Source organism: Bos grunniens, chromosome 27 (genome assembly GCF_055505025.1).
Source record: "Bos grunniens cultivar Pamir isolate PY7600 chromosome 27, Bosgru_T2T1.0, whole genome shotgun sequence".
Taxonomy (NCBI): Eukaryota; Metazoa; Chordata; class Mammalia; order Artiodactyla; family Bovidae; genus Bos; species Bos grunniens.
The window spans coordinates 26,417,533-26,432,357 of NC_141191.1; the positions used below are offsets into that span (position 1 = coordinate 26,417,533).

Here is a 14,825-nt window from a genome sequence, read left to right on the forward strand (position 1 = left end):
AAAGGGGAAAATGATGGAAGAAATTTTCACATATTGAGGTATAGGGAAGTCATTCTGGCTCATATATGATTTAATTTGAACTTTAGGTTAACTGAAACAGCCTGCTTGTAGCCTACTAAACATACATTGTATATTTGCTTTAACCGCAAAAGTCTGTCTAGTCAAAGCTATGGTTTCTCCAGTAGTCATGTATGGATGTGAGAGTTGGACCATAAAGAAAGCTGAGCACCAAAGAACTGATGCTTTTGAACTGTTGTGTTGGAGAAGACTCTTGAGAGTCCCTTGGACAGCAAGGAGATCCAACCAGTCAATCCTAAAGGAAATCAGTCCTGAATATTCATTGAAAGGACTAATGCTGAAGCTGAAATGCCAATATTTTGGCCACCTGATATGAAGAACTGACTCATTTAAAAAGACCCTGATGCTGGGAAAGATTGAAGGTGGGAGAAGGGGACAACAGAGGATGAGATGGTTGGACGGCATCACTGACTTGATGGACATGAGCTTGAGTAAACTCTGGGAGTTGGTGATGGACATCACTCCTGGAGTGATGCAGTCCATGGGGTCGCAGAGTCGGACACAACTGAGCAACTGAACTGAATTGATTAAGGAAAAATGTATTAGTATTTAATATTATAGACACTAAAGCCCCCACCAAGTGGAAGAAGTTAAGAACATGATGACCAGACTGTAAGCCATGACATAAGCTGCCACAGTTTCAAGAGCTGGCCTCAAAAAATATGGGAACAAAATGGCTCTGGAACTGAAGATGAACTGTACCTAAACAAAGTCAAGATGATGCTGGTTACCGGTTTCAAGAGGACTGTCACAGCTGACTGTGCTGTTTTGCATGTAGCCCCCTTCCTTCACCAATAAAAGCTCTGGTCTGCTGATTGCCAATGGGCGGTAGTTGGCCTTTGGCAACTGACTCCACTCTCAGTTGCCAGCCTCAGAAATAAAGCAAACTTTTTCCTTTCCATCAACCTTGCCTCTTTATTGGCTTTTGGGCAGCAAACAGCTGGACCCTACTTTTGGTAACAATCTCACTTCTGGGCATATATCCAGACAAAACTAATTCAAGAAGATAAATGCACCCCTATGCTTATACCAGCAGTATTCACAATAGCTAAGACATGGAAACAATCTAAATGTCCTTTAACAGGTGAATGGATAAAGAAGATGTGGTGCATATAAACAGTGGATTAATACTCAGCCATAAGAAATACATGAAATAATGCCATTTTCAGCAACATGGATGGACCTAGAGATTATCATACTAAGCGAAATAAGTCAGAAGGAAAAAGACAAATACCATATACTACTTAGGTGTGGAATCTAAAATATGCCACAGATGAACTTCTCTACAAAGCATAAATAGACTCACTCAGAGAACAGACTTGTAGTCGCCAAGGTGGGGGTGGGTGGGTAGGGAGAGGGATGGATTGGGAGTTTGGGGTTGGGAGATGCAAACCATTGTATAGAGAATGGACAGACAAGGTCCTACTGTATAGCACAGGGAACTCTAATAAATACCCAGTGATAAAATACAATGGAAAAGAATATGAAAAAGAATGTATATAAATGTATAACTTAAACACTTTGCTTCACAGCCAAAAATTAACAACACTGTAAATCAACTATACTTCAATAAAATAAACTAATAAAAAGCAGTTATTTTAATATGAAGTTACCATTTACCACAAATTGTTACAGAAGTTAAAACAGTACACAGTGAAATATATAAACAGTTTTTATTGAGATGTTTCAGCTTCTTTTTTTGTCAGGTTAGTCAGTTTGTAAAGACGTTAACAGTTCCTGTAGGAAAAGAGACTTGAAATTAGAGAATATGCGTTACATTAAGACAAAGCAAAAACACAGAGATGGTTGAGCTACACAGAAGTGAGCAGAGATCGCAGGATGGGGGTGGGGGACATAAATTTTAGGGGTAATGTTAATTAACCCTAATTACACCTCGCTTCACCCCAAGTAGTACTGAGCCCCTTTTGGAAGTCCACCAAAAGCTGAATTTCTTGATTACATGTATGTTTCACTTTGGTGTGAACAACTTGAGACTGAACAGAATCAGCAATCCAAAAAGTTACTGAGCGTTCATTTGGTCTACATAATAACATCATTTGCCAGTAACAAAAAGCTCTTTAAGTTAACATGGCCTACTTTCACTCTGCTAGGATTTTTTGGTAAGGGCATTCTGTGACTGGACCTCACCTCATGTTTTCCTCAAAAACTCTTCCCAGACATACCTGTTCATCATAAGCTTCATTGACAAAAGTCTCACTATTCATTAGATTCTCCTCTTCTTGGTCATTTTCTTTATGGCAGGTCAAATTTCTTGATGATGCTGTCCTGTTTCTAGAAATCAGAGAAAGTCAAAAGAGTTGTTCCTTAAGGTAGAAGCTGGGAATGGGGCATGGTTCGAAGACATTAACTCGTCCGCTATGAAAAGTTATGAAAAGGAAATGGCAACCCACTCCAGTACTCTTGCCTGGAGAATCCCATGGAGGGAGGAGCCTGGTAGGCTACAGTCCATGGGGTCGCAAAGAGTCGGACACGACTGAGCGACTTCACTTATGAAAAGTTATTGTTATGGGAACGATGTTGTGCTTTTATTGTCTCTATAACAAAGAACTGACCTAGAATGGCCAACACTTGAGTCAGTTATGATTTGTTACTAGGCATTCACTGAACTTCCAAAATGTTGTATCTTCTCAGTTGAGAGGAAACTAGGAAATTAGTCAGTGAGAATTGAATCTAAAAACAGGTAACTAGCAACTGGACATAGATGAGTTAAGAAAGCAGGTTAATGTAGAAGACAGATGCGACTGATAGTCAGAAGCACAAGGGAAGCACCTCAATTCATCTTAACATTAACCAGTGTTACTTTAGGCAAAGATATACCATTTCTCCTCGCCTTTTCTCCAGTCTGTAAAGTGAAGGCTGTACAGAGGAGATGTAACTTTAAAGGATTCTAGTTATCTCTGTAATGTTTCTTGATATGTATTCTGTACTGTTTCAGGTACTGTGTGTTAGTCACTCAGTCATGTCTGACTGTCTGCAACTCCATGGACTGTAGCCCATCAGATCAGGCTCCTCTCTGTCCATGGGATTCCCAGGCAAGATTACTGGAGTGGGTTGCCATTCCCTTCTCCAGGGGATCTTCCTGACCTAGACAGAGTCAAACCTGGGTCTCCTACATTGCAGGCTGATTCTATACCATCTGAGCCAGCAGGGAAGCCCCAGTGTTTCTTGATATATAGGCTGCTTAATATCCCTTCCCAATATGTTTAATCAGTTCCCTTCAATTACTGTATCTTCCTAAAGCTTATTTTGTCATCATTCTTAATCATTTGAGTCATTCTTTTTTGTTTCATTTGTTTCTTTAATCCAGTGACTCTTGTTTTACATAAAACTTTATGCTTTTGCCTTAAATCTCTCTTATAAGCTTATCTCACCTCTTGTCAAGGGCTATGTTTGTCCCCCTAAAATTCATATGTTGAAGTCTAACCCCTAGTACCTCCAAATGTGACCATTTTAGGGATAGGGTCCTCAAAGTGGTAATTTATGTCAAAAGGAAATCATTAGGGTGGGTCTTAATCCAACAGGACTAGTGTCCTTAGAAGAAGAGGAGATTAGGACATCAACATGTACAGAGGGAAGACTACATGAAGACACAGGAGAAGCCTGTATCTACAATCCCAGGAGAAAAGCAACCCTCGGCCTCAGAAGAGACCAACCATACTGACACGTTGATTTCAGACTTCCAGCCTCCAGGACTGTGAGAAAATAAATTTCTGTTGTCTAAGACACCCACTGGGGAGTGTTTGTTATAGCAGCACTAGCAAACTAACACACCCAAGAAATTTTCCCTCCAAACAGTCATTGGCACTGACTCTGCCTCACTGGAGGCTTCCCAGGTGGTGCTACTGGTAAAGAACTTGCTTGCCAATGCAGGAGATACAGGTCTGATCCCTGGGTAAGGAAGATCCCTTGGAGAAGGAAATGGCAACCCATTCCAGTATTCTTGTCTGGGAAATCCTATGGAGAGAGAACACTGGTCGGCTACAGTCCATGGGGTCACAAAGGGTCAGATACAACTTAGCAACTGAGCATGCATGCACACACACTTCCTCATTAGAGGGGACTCTCCTCACTTTATGCCTGAGACTGTGCCCCTGACTGCTTTTACATTATAGTAAAAGCACTGCCCCTGACTGCTCCTTACATTATGGTTTGCTACAGGTCTCACACAAAGATGGTCTCAGTTATGATTTTTCCAGGTCATCTAACAGATAAGTCTGCTTCATTGCTCAAATCTTTCCTCAGAGAACAAATTTCTACAGTGGATTCATACCTCTGATCTCATTAATCTTGTTTTAGTTTTATTTAACAAGCCGCCTTTAGAATAAAATTCTCCCATGAGGACAAAAGTGGCTGCTCACCGCTTTAATTTGTGCTCTCTTCTGAAATATACAAATGCTCCCAGAATGACCAGAACAACCAGTAGGGCTATGGTTAGGCTGAGGGCGATGTGGCCAGGGGCAGGTCCATGGGCGGCTGCTTCGCAGAAGTCTCCGCTGTAGCCCATCAGACAGTTGCATTTTCTCAGCTCTCCTTGCATTGTACAGATTCCCCTCCCACTGCAGAAATCGCTGCTACAGAGCAGAAGTTTTTCCCTGTGTGAATCCTTGGGCTGACCTCCTTCCTTGGTTTCTGGAGTCTCGCTCTCTAGAGCAGGAATCGGAGGGGTTAGGATTTTTCTGACAGGGTAATTCATTCCTTCTGGACCTGGAGATCTAGTCTTGGTGGACTTGGTACCCTGGAGAGGTTGGACAGCTTTTGGTGTCAGTCTCTTTCCAGACTCTGACGTTTTAGGTGTTGGTGTTGAATGGGTTGTATCTGGATAGGTACCTGCAAAAACAGTAGGTGTGAGTGCGAGTGTATATACAGGTTTGTTATTGTCAATTAATAACTATTTCAGAAGAATAAGAATCCCAGTGAACTTAACTGGATAAGTTTGAATTTTTGAAATCACAATCACTACCATTACTTTGGGCTTCCCTGGTGGCTCAGATCATAAAGAATCCACCTGCAATGTGGGAGACTTGGGTTCCATCTCTGGGTTGGGAAGATCCCCTGGAGGAGGGCATGACTAATCCACTCCAGTATTCTTACCTGGAGAATCCCCATGGACAGAGGAGCCTGAGAGGCTACAGTCCATGGGGTCGCAAAGAGTTGGACACGACTGAGCAACTAAGCACAGCACAGCACCATACTTTTGACAAAACAAAAAACTATCAAAAGCTGATTTAAAAACTACACATCTAAAGGCACTTAAAATATTTGGTTTCTGGACCGGCGTAGTCTATCATACCAGTCCATTTTCAAATGATGACATGCAGGATTTTAGCCAAGGTAGATGCCACCAGTTCCAAAAGTGTTTTCTCTATAAGGATGAGTGTAGTAGATCACAGTAGTATATATCTAGACTATAAGGATTAAGTTTATCTGTAAATATGTCACATTTTTTGAGTCCAAGTAAACTGTAGGTTTAGCAAAACGTACAAGTTGCAAATATTGAACCAAGTTTGGTGGCAGCGTGGGAGGGACACTCATAAAGCAGGGAGCAGAAAGACAACAGGGTTCTAGCCAAATAGCAATCCAAGAGTTAAGTTTATGTTTAAGGCATTTCACCATGTTCTCTGTCATTGTTGACACAACTGTTACTCCTCAAATGGAAGACAGAAGTACCAGGAGTGGAAAGAGCAGAATTAGCAATAAAAATGCTTCTTGCTTCTGTCCTAAGCTGGCCTCACAGGAGCATTTCCAATCCTGGACATTTAGGATCCTTGATGGTAGGTTACATCCAAAGGAATTCAGCTTAATTTTATATACCCAGTACCATTTCCCTCAAAAAAGTTTTATATGTAGTCAGGGTGAAATCATCAAGAAGCAAGGTCAGCTCTTAGGCCCAGCACATCAGGAATGGGAGGGCAAAAGAAGGTTAGGTTAGGTTTTAAACCAGAAACCTAACCTAACCTCAAAGTGGTAAAGGTGATAAATTTCTCACTCATTTACCCCCATCCTTGAGTCATTGCCAACACAGGCCTAGCAACAAAAGCACCCTTAATTGCTGAAAAATAGAATCAACTATGGGAATCAAAATCCCTTATCTTTCCCATTTAAGATGAAGTGTTTAGAGGTAATAAGTAGTCTTCCAGCTAGTCAGGTTTTACAGAAGTAAGAATTTACATTGAGAAGTCAGTGATAATTCTTCACTGTAAGGCTCCTTTTCAGATCTCTTCCTTTGCTGGTTATGACTAAGCCCACTGTCTCTCAAATTCTATCGTGAAGGGGACTTAGATACCAATGGAGCTATAGCTGATGATTCCAGCAGAATTAGGTATTATGATTACTCAGCTGTCTGGCCACGACAACACCTTCCCATGAAGGCATGGTTTGGAACAATATTTCTATAACAACCATCTATAGCTAGCATTTAAGGATTAACTTGACAGTGTTATAATAATATGACAGCTTTCTACACACCCTCTTTAATTCCTTAATAACTGTGAGCTAGAATATGCTCCTTCCACATTCAAAAGGGGGAACCAGGACAAGTCAACTAGTTTGCCAACCTCTTACATTCCAGGTGATGCTATTGTGACCAGGGGCTGAACTGGATCTGAGTTAGATGAGTGCTCTTTCAGGCAACATATACTGTCGAGCCCTGTGGAGTGAACTATCATATGGCCTACTCTAAAATTGAATTGAGGGGACGTTAGCTTTTTACAAAGAGTCCCCATAATCTATATACAATTGCCCATAGTTAGAAGTTTCATATTGTTCAGTTTAAAGAGTACACAGTGAGAAGGAAAAAACAGTTTAAAGGATAAAATCTTGAGGAACACTGTGGAATTAAATATTAAAGGTAAATCACCAAGGTGACCAATGGTGGGTCTCGGGTAGGAGTTACTCACAGTCCATTTCATCAGATCCATCCAGACAGTCAGCATGACCATCACAAACCTGTGTGGCGGAAATGCATTTCTGACCATCCTTACAGGACTGTGATGGTGCAGAGCATCGGACAGCTTCAAGACACTTCTTTATGTCATCCAAGTAGTACCCACTGGGACATTTACAAGTCTGTCCTTCCGGCTTTGGTAAACAGATATGGCTACATCCTCCATTGTCTTTTGAGCAGTGGTTACTACCTGTGGATCCCCACCCCCCCAAAAAATACTGATTTAGACTATTTCAGAAGGCTCTTCTGTAAACTTTCTGCAAATAGACCATCAGAGTTAGAGGACCCAGATTTTTCAGATTTTTTCCCCAGAGTAGGTGGCTTTTCAGTTTAATTCCTTTTAGACAACTAAGAACCAAGTGATTGGTGATTCTTCTTCATGGATAAGGATGGCTTTAGAATATCAGGAGTTCACATCTGTAACTGTGACTAAGCTAAACATAAGTTTATATTGATTTCTCCAACTTTAATCTATCACCATATGGATCATTCTAGCTTCCTTTGCTTGGTGATCTGTAAATTCTCAATAGTGAGAAAACTGTCTCCTATCACCTGCCATCTATTTACTTCATTGCTCAATTCTAGTAAACATATATAGTGGTATCAGAATTGTTAGTCTGTGCCCCAGTGGGAAACAAATTTATCAAGGAGGGTACAGGGCTTATGTATCGCTTTTTTTGCTTCAGTGTTAGACTCCACTCATTTCCAGAGTTACTTTGCTCAGCACCTTTTCTACCTTTTCAGGAACGTTGTTTCATACATTTGTAGAACAGTTAGATTGTTTTGTCATAGTTTGTGTTCCATCCTAGAATCCCCTGACCTTCTAAATGATTTTTTTAAATTTGCACATCTTAAGGTTTACTCTTTGTGCTATGAAGTTCCATGGGTTTTGACAAATGCATAATTTAACATATCCACAATTACATAATCATACAGAATGCAAGCCTTAAAAATAGCCCCTGTGCTTCACCTATTCAACTTTCCTCTTCCCCCTCCTTCCTGGAAAACACTGATCTTTTTTCACAGGGTCTACAGTTAGACTTTTCCAGAATGTCACATAAGTATATAGCCTTTTCAGACTGGCTTCTTTCACTTTGTATCATGCACTTAAATTAATCCATGTTGTTTCCTGGTTTGAGAGTTTGTTTCTTTTTTGTGGCTGGCTAATATTCCATTTGTACCACAGCTTGTCTATCCATTCACTTATTCAGGGACATCCTGATTGTTTTCAGTTTTTTGTGATTGTGAATAAATTTGCAATAAACATGCATGTGCACAAAGCAAAACAAGCCAGTAGTTCATATAAAGGACCAGCTTAAGAAAAACTGAGGTAAACTTGGCTCATCCAAGATCCCCTGTAAGTTCTCCTTTCCCTTCACATCATGTAGCCAAGATATTAACTAGAAGGGCCTTGATAAAGCTCTCTTTAGATGAGAACTCAGAGGCTATGGTCTCTCTCATCCTTCTAAGAGTCACAGATACAGAGAACAGATTGGTGGACTCAAGAGGTAGGGGTTAGATGGTGGGGGACAAGAGTCTAATTAAGTCAGCCATGTATATTTCCCCATAGTTCTCCAAGGCTTCTATCTCAAGCTTTGACTTCTGGTGAGGCTTTATCTCTTGACATATTCCAGGAATTCTGGAATAGATTATGGATATAACGAAGATAAAGTGTACTTCAGAAATGACAGGGTCCCTCAGTTAGGCATTTGCGTCTATAAGAAAGGTGGAGAAATACATGCAAGCACCCTCAAGTTGATATTTGAAAGATAAGTTAACATCAAAAGTAGATGTAAGTGACAATGAGTAGAATGAAGAACAGTTTCACTCTAGAACTAAAAGGGGATTTCCGGTTTTATTACAACTGTAATTCAGTCTTCAATAAGAGAACATAAAATTGGACCCAAGTATACCAAACCCATGGAGAAGGCCCTGGCACCCCACTCCAGTACTCTTGCCTGGAAACTCCCATGGACGGAGGAGCCTGGTGGGCTGCAGTCCATGGGGTCGCTAAGAGTCAAACACGACTGAGCGACTTCACTTTCATTTTCATGCATTGGAGAAGGAAATGGCAACCCACTCCAGTGTTCTTGCCTGGAGAATCCCAAGGACGGGGGAGCCTGGTGGGCTGCCGTTTATGGGGTCGCACAGAGTCAGACACTACTGAAGCGACTTAGCAGCAGCAGCAGCATACCAAACCCAAGCCCAATATCCTTACCACCATTGTGTCTCCTGGCTATGCAACAGGACTAGCTATAAACAGAAGCAGACCATACATAACTGCATGAAGATAAGAGTTATATAGATCTACAGGAATGTGTCAGAGAAATATTTTACTGGGAAACACAAAGATATTCCAAGGAGATACTATAGGATGGAACAACTCCATCATAGGGAAATCCAGTAGACTTCAGTGTTGTTATAATCACTGCAAGGTTGCTTACCCTGTTGGCTAAGTTTACTATAAACTTTTAAATCCACAATCTTCTGGTCTACTTGGAACCACCGGTTTTCTGAAGGTTCTGCTTTGCTGTACCAAACTTTACTGATCTGGGCTAAAACAAAAGGCAGTGAACAATCATTAACAAAAGTGAAATTTATCTTCCAACTTCCTGGACAAAGAATACTGCTCAGTATGAAAACTGTCACTCATCTGGAAAAACTCCAGTTAAATAACAGGAGTTTTACAGAAGAGACATGCATTTTTTTAAACCTAGTTCCTGGGAAGAAACTTAAAGATCAGTAAAAGCCGTTTTGTGCTTTTGCCGAAAATAAAGTCCAGTGAACGTATGTCTAGCACATTCATAGACATCTGGATACACAGAGAGAAAAGTAGGATATATGATACATGAAAATTCAGCTCAAGCAATTGATGGGTAATGATTTTAGGCATTCTCCCAGAACAGCATTTCTAAAAATGGCTTATTTGTAACAAAAGTCACCAGGGGATCTTAAATGGCAAAGGTCTCGCCACATACCTAACAGTTTAGCATCTTTGCGGTAGGATCTGATAACTTATTTTTGCAGTTCTCATGAGGCCAGCCCAACTGGTCGAGGGACCAGCACTGGGAAATTTAGAGAGACAGATTTACTTTAAACAGCCTTTTCCAGTTTTACCAGACCTAGACTCTAGTCAGAAATAACATACTAGAAAGAATACTGTGGTTTAGACCATTTCTTTGAATACTAGAAATATCCAGCAAGTATAGAATGCTCTGGAATTCACCTAATACTTTCATGTGTACCTAGTCAATCAAGACAGGTACACTTCCCTCATGTTACAGGTAAGGTGTTATAGCTATCAGCTGACAAAGCCACCTGGTCCCAACTCCTGGCCCAGTTCTCTCTGTACCATACCCTGGTGTCCTTCAAAGCCAAGAGCCTCCTACAAAAGCCAGAAATCTCAGGCAGAATGAGATAAAGCACATTCACATGTAAAGAGTAACCAAATAAGTAAAAGCTCCCCCAAATCACACAGTCACTGTTAACATTTATACACGTTAAATTAGGGAAGCTGCTTAGCTATTCCTCCGCAAGAAACACACTGCCAAAGATCAGTGCTAAGCAGTAGCAGATTTGCTTTAGATATCCAGGAGTAAATTCAGCTCACAAAGATAATCAGATGTAGAATTAAGACCTACCGTCATCCACGGTGGTCCAGAACATCATGCCTTGGCCATATGTAAACAGGTTAAGGCCCTGAATTCCTCTGCGGTCTACTCTGTATCTAGAGCCGTCTTGTTGAATACTTTCTATGAGTCCTCTCCCTAGAAGGAGAGGGCCAGTTAATTTCTGTTTGGAGCCCAAACAGCTGTACTCCATCCTGTGGCTCTTTATATCTTGTCCTGCCTCCCTTCCAGAAGGATACATGCATTTCCTGAAAACTAGTTCTTATTCATTCTAAAAGTACTACACAAAGATTTACTCATGCATATTTGTTAGGTTCTTGATTTCACCCCTTCACCAAGAGGCAACTGCATGACTCTCTGGGCTAATATATGCTGCTCAGGATGGGGACTGATTGTATTTGTTTAGAAAGTGGTACAGAAAATGTAAACTCAGACCTAAAAGCCATTTGAAGTTACAGCTGAAGACTACAAACCATCACTATTTCTCTGGCCAAGGTCCCTCACCCTCACACTTAGGGTGGAGAAGATAACTGCTCACCAGGATCAGCCCAGTACAGACGAGTCCCTGCATCTGAAAAGCTCAGGCCCACAGGGACCTGGGGTTTCCGCCAGAGCACCTTCCTCCTGCTGCCGTCCATGGAGGCGCATTCAATGCTGGAGCCACGCCTACCATCATCCTGGGGACCCAGGTCCACAAAGCACATGACTGCAGTTGGCGGGTGGAGCACGACACAGGTTGGGCGATAGAGACTTCCGCTGAGCAAGACGGTGGAGTACTGGCCTCTAGGGGAAGCTATGTTGATGTGAGCATTCTCACTGCCAATCCAGTATATGTTTCCACTCAACCAGTCCACAGCAAGGTCAGTCACTGTGCCCTCCACGGATATGATTTTCCTCCAGGAGAGCTTTCCAGAGTCTTTGAGCCTCAGTAGCCAGATATCACCTGTATTCCACTCTGTCAGGTAGAGCACCTTCTCCTGGGCGACGTAGTCCATTGATGCAAGCTGGTTGACATTGGTAAAGGGAAGAATCCTATGTCCTGGTAAAGTTGCTTGTCCTCGTGAAGCATCTAGATTTTTCAGATAGATCTGTGGGGGAAAATTAATTGGATGGCACCAGTTGAGACTAGTCAAATTCTTCATCTTGATTTTGAATTCATGTTCAGATACTTACATTCAGATTTTCACACAGTCTTATTGCCTAAAAGCAAATTGCATTTCTCTCCCTTCCTGTAGTTTCAGGCCCTTAAAATTCCTTGAATTCATATGCTTGAAATATTTACTCCTCTGTGAAAGGCCTCCCCCCTTAACTTTTTAAAATTATTTTTACTGAGATAAAACTGACATACAATACTATGTAAGTTTAAGTTGTACAATGTGTGGGTTTGATACACTTATATATATATATATATATATATATATATATATATATATGAAAGGCCCTCTTCTTTAAATGAGACTTCAGTCCGAAGATCTTACTGAAACTGAAGTTGGTCTTCCAGCCCTAAAATTTGCTTTGTCATTTTATTTATTTATTTTTTAATATAAATTTATTTAATTGGAGGCTAATTACTTTACTATATTGTAGTGGTTTTGCCATACACTGACATGAATCAAAGTCATCAAATCCTCTGGATATGAGAAGTTAGGGGTGACTTGCTTGTTAGTACCTTTTCTCCTCCTATGATTTAAGAAAAGTGTCCTCACAAAATGTACTTACCTCTCAGACTAGAACCCAGCCAAGATTCTTGTATTTGGAATTACTCTGCATCATCAGCTAGGTGCTTGGACAATTCAAGTGAATTAAATATTATGTCAGATCCCTAGCCTCATTGTGTTCTGAGGTGCTAAGCATTTCTTAAGGAATCTAAGTAGGAGTGGTCTTCAATTCATAGCTACTTTTTTTTTTTTTTTTTGGTCATCAAAGCTCCCAATACACAGTGAATATTCAAATTTAAATTGTATTTGAAGAATATCCCAAAGGGGAGAAATTCAAGGAATTCAAATTACCCAAAGTCTGAAATAGACTGTGGCCCAACCATGTGACAGAACAGGATAGTACCTGCATGATAACTGTGGGCAACCCAAGGAACAGAAACGCAGATTCCTTGAGGGGAACACAGTTGACACCATCATCCGCAAGCAGGAGTCCAGCTGGACAGCGACAGCTTCTCTTGGATTGTGGGCTCAGAAGGCACAAGTGAGAACATTCAGCGTCCAGACAAGGATTCGAAGACCTGGGCTGTAGCACTTCGTGCATTACCTGGAAGAAAACACCTAGATGTCACTACATGTTGTTGAATCCTTAAAAACAGCAAGTAACTCAACCCTGCCTTTCAGTCATTATAGATGCGGTCCCTGCAGTTTGTCCTTGGGCAGCTCATACACGTAGCCTTCCCAGGGAGGATCAGAGGATATTTTGAAGCATCAACTATAGACCTTTAGTCCATAAGGCTGTTCCAAACGCTTGATGAGGACAGCCCGGTTCTTGCCAGTCATCTTTTTCATGCGTTGTACTGTTCTCGTCTTCATTTCAGACCAGAAGACTTCATCCTCAAACACAGCCACTGAGAAGGGGCTCTTGATTTGTGTTAGCTGCAACATCTAAAACAGTGATGGTGAGGTTCCCGGGATGAGTTTTACACAAGGCACATGACATTTCACACAAGGCTATTACCAAAAGAACACTTACGCTAATACCAGTACCATCTAGGTTGGCAGAGCCAATGCAGTGAAATTTGTCATCAGACCAGAATATCTTCCAACTCAGCTGGTCGAGAACTATGCTAGTTGGCCAGCCGAGACCTTGACTAAGGAGTATTTTTCTGCTGCTCCCATCCATTCCAGCTTGTTCTATTTGAGGCTCTCCTCCAATTTCAGACCAGTACATTAGCCTATGTGGATAAAAGTCAGCTTTAAGACAAAGTATTACCTCACAGAAAATAACACCAATTCATTCCTCAAAACTCTGATTTATAGCCCAATTATTTCTTTCCCTCAAACTTAAACTTGGTCTATGCCTTAAACATAATTTGTGAAGTAGTAAAAGAAGATTTTCTTTGAAGTTTTATGGTGATTGTTCATTATGTAGGGATATAATATCTATTATGACAGCTGTATAGGAAGTCTAAAAAATACATTAGACCCTAGCCTGGAAAACATCCAGGGAACCTGCCAATCTTTTCTGGGCTAGAAAGTCCACTAGTTCCATGGACAATGGGTGCTTCAGATCACATTCTTGGTCATAAGCCATTAGATCCATCAGGAAACTCCTGCCAATCTCCTGAGGACCATGTTACCAGATTCCTGGTTGGAGGTATTGAAAAGATGAGGAAAAAAGAGGGAAGGTATCTGACCTAGATCACCTCTGGATCCTGAGTTTTGCTCTATCTTGTTCTTACATTTGATACACACATGGCCATCCCAATTAGGGCTTTGCTTGGAGAAGTAGGAAATGCTGCCTCCAAGCTCCTGGCCCTTTGCAGAGAGAAAGGGCTCTAGACCGAAGAGCTCAACCCCCACATCCAACTCCTCTGCCCCCATCAACACCCCCCAATCACATTACTATAAATTAAACACCAGCCCTAGTTCCATTCTCCCTCCTCCTGCCATTTTAAAGCCATACAGATTCTCCACTCAGAGGGACACCTGTTTGTTTTAGCCAAAGAAAGTATAGGTGGGCCACCAAGTGAGCAAGCCTACATCTCACTTTTCTGAAATAAAGGTGTTTTTGCAGGAGCTTTCACAACTACTATGGTATGGCTGGCTCACATCATAAGATCCAAAGTCAAGTCAGACAAGGTTTCTATTCCCTCACTCTGTGTTGAGGGAACACAATCGAAGTGGAACTAAAGAGGCACAGACCTGACAGACTTGACCAGGCCTTGTGACACCCGGACTCACCCATTTAGGGGATCTAAAGCCAAAGACCGTGGTTGGTTCAAGTCATTGTCCAGGACAACCGTGTACTCAGATTTTCCTCTCCAAATTGCAGTCAACTGAATTGCCAAAATCTGGCCAGCTGTCCCATCTGTCCAATAGAGATTCCTCCCAATCCAGTCAACCACTATGCAGTCTGCCTTTATCCCTGAGGAGAAGAAACTGTTCATCATGTGTACTTAAATTACAGCTTTTCAGAAGGTTGAAGCTCACAGA

At 41.4% G+C, this 14,825-nt stretch overlaps 1 protein-coding gene and 1 long non-coding RNA gene across 4 annotated transcripts in view; one reads left to right on the forward strand and one right to left on the reverse strand.

Moving 5' to 3' along the window:
- LOC147343664 (uncharacterized) overlaps positions 1-14,825 on the forward strand; it is a 48,085-nt gene that overhangs the window by 15,517 nt on the left and 17,743 nt on the right. The window lies entirely within an intron of this gene.
- Positions 1,735-14,825, reverse strand: part of LOC147343667 (low-density lipoprotein receptor-related protein 2-like) — a 41,364-nt gene continuing 28,273 nt past the window's right edge. For both annotated transcript variants that reach the window (XM_086379686.1, XM_086379687.1), the window contains exons 23-33: positions 14,574-14,757; positions 13,363-13,564; positions 13,110-13,274; positions 12,733-12,933; positions 11,210-11,759; positions 10,684-10,809; positions 9,487-9,597; positions 6,996-7,232; positions 4,458-4,926; positions 2,262-2,370; positions 1,735-1,815 (exon numbers count right to left, since the gene is read on the reverse strand). In XM_086379686.1, the coding sequence (XP_086235812.1) occupies positions 1,786-1,815; positions 2,262-2,370; positions 4,458-4,926; positions 6,996-7,232; positions 9,487-9,597; positions 10,684-10,809; positions 11,210-11,759; positions 12,733-12,933; positions 13,110-13,274; positions 13,363-13,564; positions 14,574-14,757 (2,384 nt within the window). In that variant the 3' untranslated portion in view covers positions 1,735-1,785. The remainder of the gene's footprint in view (positions 1,816-2,261; positions 2,371-4,457; positions 4,927-6,995; positions 7,233-9,486; positions 9,598-10,683; positions 10,810-11,209; positions 11,760-12,732; positions 12,934-13,109; positions 13,275-13,362; positions 13,565-14,573; positions 14,758-14,825) is intronic.